This window comes from Ictalurus punctatus, chromosome 18 (assembly GCF_001660625.3).
Source record: "Ictalurus punctatus breed USDA103 chromosome 18, Coco_2.0, whole genome shotgun sequence".
In the NCBI taxonomy this organism is placed as follows: Eukaryota; Metazoa; Chordata; class Actinopteri; order Siluriformes; family Ictaluridae; genus Ictalurus; species Ictalurus punctatus.
The window spans coordinates 6,539,817-6,549,786 of NC_030433.2; the positions used below are offsets into that span (position 1 = coordinate 6,539,817).

The window sequence follows — 9,970 nt, forward strand, 5'->3', positions numbered from 1 at the left end:
TATTTCATGTCCAGGTTGTTGTTTTTTATGTCAGAAATATGTTATTTTTTATGTCAGCAAAATCATTTGCATCTGCATGTTGTTTTGCTTTTTTTTGTGTGTGTGTGTCCTTAACAAGATCTACATAAAAAAATTGTTACTTTTCACGCACTGTGAAATTGTGTGTGTGTGTGTGTGTGTGTGTGTGTGTGTGTGTGTGTGTGCAGAGACCTACACAAACAGCTGTGTACCTTCAACTGAAGATAACCAGCAACCATGTTTATTTGCTGAGTGAGGTAGAAGCCAAAGTGAGCGTTTAGATCCAGTGCATGTTGTGTTTTCTTTAAAGATCATGGCTCAAACAGGAAAATTAAAAAAAAAAAAAAAAAGTTGAACAAATCCAGCAATAAACACAGAATTAGTGGCACCTTCATAGCATATCGATACTTCTGAAATGGCTGTATTCATAAAAGCCATTTATGGAACGTGCCTTTGACCAGGTTATGCCCTGAAGTTGCAAAAGTATATGTGCGATTATTATTATATAGAAAATAAATACGTGGAAAATGTACATGAAAAAAAAAACATACGAGAAAAAGACATACATTATCTAGACATGTGTATCCAATTTGCAAAACATATCACATGAAGTGTCTACAAAAAAAATGTATACACTTAAAATTGTGAGTATTCATACTTGAGACTTTTCTGTAACATAGAGTAGATTAATGCAGAGCTTGACAAATGTAACGGTTTTTGACATATTTCATTTTTTCCTTGCTCAGTGGGTTATGTGCAATGTCAGTTTTGTGGACTCTCATATTAGCCACTTATAATATTCAGTGCTAAATTATAAAATAAGCTGCAGTCAGGGTTAATTGTCTAGTTAGGTAATTAAATCAATCACCCAAGCCAACTAAACAACCGCTATGGGTGAGAATGTAATTATAGCCATGGATGTGTGCAAGCAAGACATTCTGACCAGTTCTAAATATTTGCTTTGCTCTGGAACATTGTGTGTGGAAAAGTTTTGACCCATGCCAGTGTGAGCACATCCATGGTCAGTCAATCTGTTGCAAGAATCAACTGCATAATCCCAATACTCCCAAACTTGATTTAAGTGACTTAATCAGCTTGTACATAATGCACACACAAAACAGTACATGCAATTACGTTGTTTTGTTGTTGTTGTTGTTTTTTAAAAAATGTTTTATCTGCATTGAAATATCGCTGGCTTGTCAGCACCATTTTATCATGTATTTTGCAAGTGGGTAAAAAAGAGAAAAGAGTAGGACATTGTGCTGATCTTTGGACTTGCTGATTATCAAAATGTAGTCATGAAATCATTTTTAAAAAATGTTTTGAATGCTGGATTTGTTCAACCTCGAATATGTGAATTAATCAGAAGGCATTTGTAGGCTTTTGGAAACAAAACGAAATAAAAACAGCAGTGTCAAAAGTGTGTGCTCTTAATTATAACTTTAACTCTGTTCTACATAGTCAACTTCTAAACAAACACTGGAGAAGTCCACTGGATATCGAAAAGAAAAGGAGGAGGGAGACATGACTGGATCATTCATTACGCAGAAGGAGAAGGGGCTTGGCGTGAGCGCCACACCCACCAGTCCTCCACCAGTCCTCCACCAGCTCCTTCTCAGAGAGATATAAAAAGCTGGTCTGCGTTCTGCTTTCACGCGTGAGTGCGCCAGGCCAGTGTGAACAGAGACACTCCGTAATAAACTTTACATCCGCCCGCAAGACCAAAGCTCTGCAAAACACACCAAAAATGGCACCCGTCGGGTCCAAGAAGGTAAATTCAGCTTTCAGACTTCTCTTTATTTAGGAGGTGCTTTGCAAAAAAAAAAAAAAAGCAGGTAAACAAATGTGACCATGCAATATGCACGCAATAGTGCACGTGCCGGTGAGCATATTTTGCAGACTTTTGTATTTTACGCACGCAAACTTATTAACGCAAAAATCTATACTTTTTATTAGAAAAAATATAACCATGTCTCGCGATAAAAACACACACACTCTTTCTGATTTAAAAAAAAATATTGTTTGTTTGTTTGTTTGTTTGTGCAGGGCATCCTTGAACGCCTGAACGCCGATGAGATTGTGATCGGAGACGGCGGCTTCGTGTTCGCGCTGGAGAAGAGAGGCTACGTGAAAGCCGGACCCTGGACTCCTGAAGCCGCAGCTGAACACCCCGAAGCAGGTGACTGTCACCCTTTTATATACTTAAGTCTAAGCGCGCGCTTTACACTCCAAAACGGAAAGTCTGCTCACCTGCGCAAGCCCTAATTAACACTTACGCGCTTGCGTCATGCTCCTGAATGGAGAAACCGTGCGCGCTAGGTGGGCGTGGCCACATGCGTGACGCTGTTTAAGACCAGCCTTATCTCCTAAAAGTTACTTTTACACAGTTCTGACAGATTTGTGAAGACTCGCGTCCCATGTTGATTTTAGTAGGTAGTCACTGGATAATTTGTGCCATGCGTAATTATGCGCCTCTCCTTATAGGGGCATCTTTCTTGTTTTCGCATTTTGAAGTTCTGTCTTAAAAACCCTGGACATCCTCCTTTTAAAGTTTGGTGTAAAACATGGCTTGAAAATGTAATTTCTCCAAATGAGTTAAGAAATCGATCATCAGTGATGTTGTATCGTATCTAAGTATTTAAAAATAAATATATTGGTGTTAAGCACATACTTGGCAAAACATCAAATGCTATCAAATGTATCCCCAATAACACACATGTTGATGACTTGGATGTTGTGTATGTGCACATGACGTGCACACAACTTTTAAACAGTGTAATACCTGAAGCACTATGGATCAAGCACCAAGAACACCATGTTGAATATGTAAAGAGAGAAATGCATCACATGCATGCAAAGATCTTTTGTATTGAACCTTTTAGAGTAAAAAGAGCCTTGAAGAGTTCATCTCCAACAGGCCTGGTTTTAATGTTCAAGCCTTGATTAGAAGCATGAAGTGTATTGTATTAGCAGAAGATCTCCAGAAACAACCTGGAGCTCACAGGTATTAATCGTCATCAAGAAGGCAACATATTTGATTCGAAGGCTAAGAAACGAGAATGTGGTTCCTGATTGGTTGAAACGAAAACCTGCAGCCACACTGACCCTCTTTTGCAGACACACCAGATTTAAACGCTTCCTCAAATCAAATACAATAAACTCTAGTTATAGATGATGCAAGGCCACTCTGTAAGATATAGAAATGGTCAATTAAAAGATCTAGATTTTGGTCAGTTTTTAATGCCTATTTCAAGATGGAGATAGAAATGACCAATATAATGGTTGGATATAAGACATCAAATGTGATATTGACCAAAAGGAATTGTCCTGTGGTCCAACACTGCAGGCTAGGAATGACCAAAATGACCCAAAACATGTTGTTTTTTTTTGTTGTTGTTTGTTTATTTAGACTCTTTCTCATCCAAAGATTGGCCCAATAGTTAAATAGTTAATGTCCCATAGATGCATCTAGTTAGTTCTACAGTTCTGGAATTATTATAGGTTTTGATCTTAAAGATGCACAGACAATGTATTATGAAGAAACTGTATAATATCCAGATAATCCAGGAAGTGTACATAATTCATTTGCTTCCATACAAATGCTTCCATTTTGTATGTCTGTGTTGGATCAAATCTGAGTGTCGTCTAAACACCAATGGAAGGGATGAGAGATTTAATTTAATGACCTAGAAATAGTGCAGTAGCTTGAGTATTTCTAAAACTGTTTATTTTCAGTTTAATAGGGGTAAAAAAAAAATTCCAAGATTATCAATTGTGTGTGTGTGTACAGTATCATGCCAAATTACTGACTGCTCAGCAGCCAACGGCTGTGAATGGATTCTCACTTTCTGTGTGCGTGTAACATCTCATTTTAGTACGACAGCTGCACAGGGAATTCCTGAGGGCGGGGTCAAATGTCATGCAGACTTTTACCTTCTACGCCAGCGACGACAAACTTGAGAACAGAGGCAACACTGTCGGTTTCACAGTAAGACTCTTCTCGTATTTGTGCTTTGCTTGGGTGAAGGACTTCCTGTTAAAGTTAAACTTTAAGTGATTTTAAATGCAATTAAAGCAGTGTTATGCGGCAGCAAGGAGCATCAGGGCAGCTTTTCGCAGTCTCCTCATACAATTACAAAACTCCTTGAGTGTAATGTTGCTGCTGTGTAAACACTTTTGTGTTTGAGCACCAGAATCAAGGTCTGATGCAAAAGGAAATAATGGGGGGTGGGGGGAGTGTTGTGCTGTAATAACCCCTTTTCCCCGCCCACAGGGGGTGCAAGTCAACGAGGCCGCTTGTGACCTGGCCAGGGAGGTCGCTAATGAGGGCGATGCCCTAGTGGCGGGCGGAGTCTCTCAGACCCCCTCGTACCTGAGCTGCAAAAGCGAGGCTCAGGTGAAGTCCATCTTCAAGAAGCAGATGGACGTCTTCGTCAAGAAGAATGTGGACTTCCTGATCGCCGAGGTGAGGCAGTCATGTCTCGCTGAAAATTTCATATCGCCTTTTTAAAAAAAAAAAATCAACAAAAAAAACCCTAATGCTTTGTGTAAACATTGTTGTGATTTCGTGCTGCAGTACTTCGAGCACGTGGAGGAAGCCGAGTGGGCCGTCCACGTCCTGAAGGAAACTGGGAAACCCGTCGCTGCCAGCCTGTGCATTGGTCCAATGGGAGACATGCACGGAGTTACCCCCGGAGAGTGCGCCATCCGTCTGGTGAAGGCTGGTACGTTGGTTGTTTTCTACTTCTCCAGCCTTTTGCTATTATTTAAAAACAGTATACATCAACACAAAGGCACAAACCTTAGCAGATTGAACAATTACTCCACATGTGATTTGTTGATGACATGACTCTCACATGGATTAAATTATGATTTGTCTTTTATATCACTATTTGAGATGATGAATGATAATGAAGCAGTGCAGCTAAAAAACTACACAATTATACCCCCAAATGTCAAACAAGGCATTTCAAGTGTGGTAGATTTTTATAGCAGCTGTCCACACAATCATTCTTTCAAATAACATTGTTAGACTCGGTAAAACCATTTCTACGTGAAATAAAAGAATGCATCCATATTCAAGCTATATTCTGTAATACGCTTTACAAATAAAACACACAATTCCATTTTTTACACATTAGGCCACGCGTCCATCCTCATAACCAAGTCCTTGATATGCTGAATAACTTATTCAAGTTGAGCCGTTCATTTAGATTAGTCAGTTTACCCCGTTATACCTATTCTCAATTGAAATGTTGCTCGTCACACTGTCCTTTGTCGCTTGTCATTGAAATTGCAGCAAACTTCAACGTGTCTTGGATGATCGACTAAATTTGGGGTAAATGGTGACGTCATGTACGTTTTTAATTTAGCTAGAAGTGTTTGGTTTTTTTCATTACGAGTAAGTAATAAACCATCACCAAAAACATTTTGCCCTGTTTAATCATAGCAACAGTGAGACACTTCCTGCTACCTCCTGCCAGTGTCCCTTTTATGGCTCACCATCTTTTTCCCGTCATGCCCCCAGGTGCCGACATTGTCGGCGTGAACTGCCACTTTGACCCGAAGACCTGCGTCGAGACTGTGGTCATGATGAAGGCGGCAGTGGAGAAGGCTGGACTGAAAGCTCACTACATGGTGCAGCCACTGGCCTTCCACACACCTGACTGCAGCTGCCAAGGCTTCATCGACCTGCCCGAGTTCCCGTTTGGTAAACACTTACTCATTCACCATCGAGCGTAATGCCGTGTATGCCTTTCTGTCTGCTATCCCGTGCAGGAAATAAATGTGATGTACAAACGGCACCACATGGCGATGTGCATACACGCGTCATTCATTCTGTTTCTATTAGAGGAACACCAGTTCCTTTTTTCCTAGTTAATAGCAGGTTCAGCTCGAATGACTGAAGAACTATCTCAATCACCTTACCAGCCCATGATATTTTCACTCCAGTTTCTTCTCTCTGGCTGTAACTAATCCTCCACATGTTCCTCATGCACTGCTCTCTTACTCTCTTTGGGGTCCTCTTTTGCTGTCCATTTTTGTCCCAACAAGCTGAAACATAAAACATGAGAGAGCATGTTGCTTACTTCTCGGACTGCTGAAGGTCAAAGGTCAGAAGCTTTGAAATGTTTATTAAATTTCCTGCAGGGTTTGTGTTTGCCCTATTACCCTTTAGCATTGCTTTTAGCTAAAATGCCAGCTTCTTCCTCCAAGGTTGGAGCTCAATATGTTGGCTGCTACTCTGGAAATATTACGACTGTAGCAAAGACTGTAGCACAGGAAACAATACAGTGAGGAACTACAACACTAACTGGACAAAAACTCAACTACACCACTATTCGAGGCAGTACAAATATTGGATTATTAAAAATGCCTTAATGTTAATTGTATGACAGTGACACAAGCATGCGCATTGCATAATACTCATCATGCACAGTTTATTCCATCATGTGGCTCACCCCCTAACCCCACCCTTTGTTTATGTATGTGTCCTACAGCTCTGGAGCCCAGAGTGCTGACCCGCTGGGACATGCAGCAGTATGCCAGAGAGGCCTACAAGGCAGGTATCCGCTTCATCGGAGGCTGCTGTGGGTTCGAGCCTTACCACATCCGTGCTGTAGCTGAGGAGCTGGCTCCGGAGCGTGGGTTCCTGCCCGAGGGCTCACAGAAGCATGGCCAGTGGGGAAGCGGCCTGGAGATGCACACCAAGCCCTGGGTCCGTGCCAGGTAACCCCAAATTACACTGCTCATATATTCCCTAACAGTGTTATCACTATTATTAATCTCTATATGTTCCCTAATATTAGTATAGCTTAAAGTCTACTTTCGCTGGAACATCATCAGCTGCATAACATTTGTCATACAAGTGTCTGCAGATGCATGTATATCACAGAACGTCCCCGGTATTGCTCACTGCTTTCTAGCTAAGGGTTGCAAGATTGAAATTCGGCTAGCTATACTCCTCATGCATGCACTTTTCAACAATCAGAGTCAGTCAGTGAGCGAAAATGCCCGTTGTATACCCTGAAGTGTGTGCTGTTCTAGGAAAATGGTCAACGCAGGGTGGTATGATGTGGCCTGATGTGACACAGGGTTACTGTTGAGATTATTTTTGCTATAACGCATCCCGAATTAGGGCTGGGCGATATGACAAAAATATTATATCACGATACTTGAGGACATTTCTACGACACACAATGCGCATCATGATTAATAATTTAGCTAACAAACTGTCCACAAAACAGTAGTAAACTTTGATGATGGACAAAAGATTAAGATTTTTTTTTACTGTCAAATCAACAGCATCCATTCAGTACCATTTTAATTTGTAACGATTAAAACCAAAATAATACATCACCATACCAACGATATCTGAGAAAAGTGTATCGCGTAATCACTCATCATGATATTGATATTATATCCATATATCGCCCAGACCTATCCCGAAGTGTTTTCTTCCTCTTATACCACAGCAGTTTGCCAACAATTACAACTTTTTTTTCTTTAATAAAGTACAGCATGCTGTATGTTTATCCATTGATAGTTACATAGAACTGCCATCAGAGCTGCTGTTATAGAAAACACCAAATGAAACAACTTACTTTTTTTTTTATATATATATATACAAATCTTGTATTTTATATTGTTTTTTGCCAATGGTTGTCACAAGTGTACAGTTTTTCTACATGATCTCCATTTTGTTCCAATGCTTAATGAGTGAACAGATTCCTCTGGGGGGGTGGGGTTGCACTGTCGCACTATTAAGGTTTTTGTTAGACTCTTCTTTTGTACATACATTTTCTTACATAGCACCTTTTTTTAATTTCCAGTAAAACCTCAAGCACCTTTAGGTCAGACCAAATTTTAAGCAACATCAAAAGGAATAGAGAGTAAATCATTTAAGTACAGTATATAATAAGGCAGATATTTGGTGAAAAGCAAATTTGAGGAATCAGAATTTGTGTGGTCAGATGTTTCCCCTGATCCGTTATACCTGGATTAAATACATTATCGTATGTTAAACCTCCATTCTTGACTTTTTAATGTAACCTCACGTGGTTGTTTTGTCATCCAGAGCCCGTCGTGATTATTGGGAGAAGCTGAAGCCCGCCTCCGGCCGCCCGTTCTGCCCATCCATGTCCGCCCCGGACAGCTGGGGTGTCACTAAAGGCCACCCGGAGCTGATGCAGCAGAAAGAGGCCACCACTCAGGATCAGCTGCGCCCGCTGTTCGCCAAGTCCGAAGCCAAGTGCTGAATATGGAGATGAAGGAAAAACCCACGCTCACCCCTGCCAATCAGAGTGTGGGAAACCAAAAGAGAGAAGAGGGGGGAGGAAATGGATTGGAAAAAGACGAGACCTTCCTCTCTCCCTCTCGTTCTCTTTTATTAGTTTACGTATAATTCGAACTGAAATGTTCATATTGGCATGTTTTTGCCAGGACCATATTTCTATCAAAAGAAACTCTATTCTTTTTCTCCAGCCTGCGAAAGCAGTGTTTAGACTAAAAAGTACATTCATAATCGTACCTGCGCACCGTGGCCTTTGTGTCTTACTGTACGATATCGATGCTAACATTTTGGCTTATACTCTGTGAGTCGATTTCACCTGTCTGATGACTCTCTGTGGCACTGTACAACTCCTCGCTACTGAGACAAGCAAAGCTGCGTGACCACATTTGAGCCTTTCGGAGTCGTTCGAAATTCCAGGTTCGGCGAACACTCCAGGCTTTCGATGGTGTCTGATGTTTCACATTTTGTTGTTGACTTAATGCTTCATTAAACACATCAATGTGATGTCTGTGTTTTTGTCTGCTTTTGTCTTCATTTTAGTTTGCATTTAACTTCAATATCATGCACACAACGATAAATTGGGCTCCCTGTTTTGGTCATTTCGATATCAACTTCCAGATGGGCTCAATGAATAAAATGAAGAGCTCTCTAGTCAACTAAAGGAAAAAGCAGGTGTACATAAAGTTAAGTCTTGATGAATGATCACAGCTATTAGTTGATATTAGCTAAAAAGGCACAAACTACTTTTCTGTTGGTATTCAGTAATATGCAATACAACTAAGCACTATATACTGGAACTATAACTATAGAGCCCATGACATCGTAGGTCCTGACATTCTTCACCTTATCAAAAACAATATCATTAACAAAAATTTTTATTATGTTGGCATTAACAATCTTTTTTGTGTTAAAGAATTTTCAATATTAATTTATTTCTTATTGTTGCTATAATTATAAATAGATTTTTTTTTTCAGAAACAAAATTTTAAACAAAAATTTAAACTCAAAGTTAACAAAAACTAAAAAACAATATTGTATATTTATTAATCATAATAATAACAATACTAAAACATGAGCATTTGTGCACAATAACAAAATGCTGCTTCTTCTAATATTAGAAATGGATAGTTTTTCAAAAACAATTTATTTAGCTTATCGTTTTATTAACAAAACTGATGATTAATTGTCTACTAATAAATACAGCTATAATATAATTGCACATACTTCTATTCTTCTAAAACATTTCTAAACATCAGTGGGTAATAATCGTGTATACGTAAATGTTTTAAAACATTATCGGTATTATAAAGCTAATGTGTAAGTAATCACTGCCCCCTAGTGGATTTGGTTTTAAAAAAGGTTCTTTTAGAAGACCACTTCCGGTTTTAAGATCTTAAGGGACATCTGAGGCAGCTTGTCATCTCTGAATGTGTTGAAAGAAATGGCATTAGGTAGAATTTTGCAGAGAAGAGATCAATGATTGACTGGAAAGCAGTTAGAAACCCTTTCAATCAGACCATCTGAAGGAATTAAGCTTTTTTCTTTAAACATAACATTTAGTGATTAGTGAAAGAGCATACTGTGTGTCAGTCTGTTTATTACTGCTTATAAATGTGCAATAACACTTCAAATGCTGTGCAGACTGAGGTGTATGTGATT

The 9,970-nt window shown here is 39.5% G+C and overlaps 1 protein-coding gene across 1 annotated transcript; it reads left to right on the plus strand.

Annotated features, from left to right (window-relative positions):
- The first annotated feature begins 1,630 nt into the window (after positions 1-1,630).
- bhmt (betaine-homocysteine methyltransferase) lies at positions 1,631-8,815 on the plus strand. Its single transcript, XM_017492927.3, has 8 exons — positions 1,631-1,789; positions 2,065-2,197; positions 3,894-4,006; positions 4,292-4,483; positions 4,595-4,742; positions 5,546-5,728; positions 6,519-6,747; positions 8,096-8,815. Exons 1-8 carry the CDS (start codon positions 1,766-1,768, stop codon positions 8,274-8,276), a joined length of 1,203 nt encoding a protein of 400 aa, XP_017348416.2. The 5' UTR covers positions 1,631-1,765; the 3' UTR covers positions 8,277-8,815.
- Positions 8,816-9,970: the final 1,155 nt, after the last annotated feature.

Coding starts and splice junctions, on each gene's coding strand:
- bhmt (XM_017492927.3), top strand. CDS start 1,766: ATGGCACCCGTCGGGTCCAAGAAG. Junction 4,484..4,594: donor TGGACTTCCTGATCGCCGAG/GTGAGGCAGTCA, acceptor TTCGTGCTGCAG/TACTTCGAGCACGTGGAGGA. Junction 4,743..5,545: donor CATCCGTCTGGTGAAGGCTG/GTACGTTGGTTG, acceptor TCATGCCCCCAG/GTGCCGACATTGTCGGCGTG.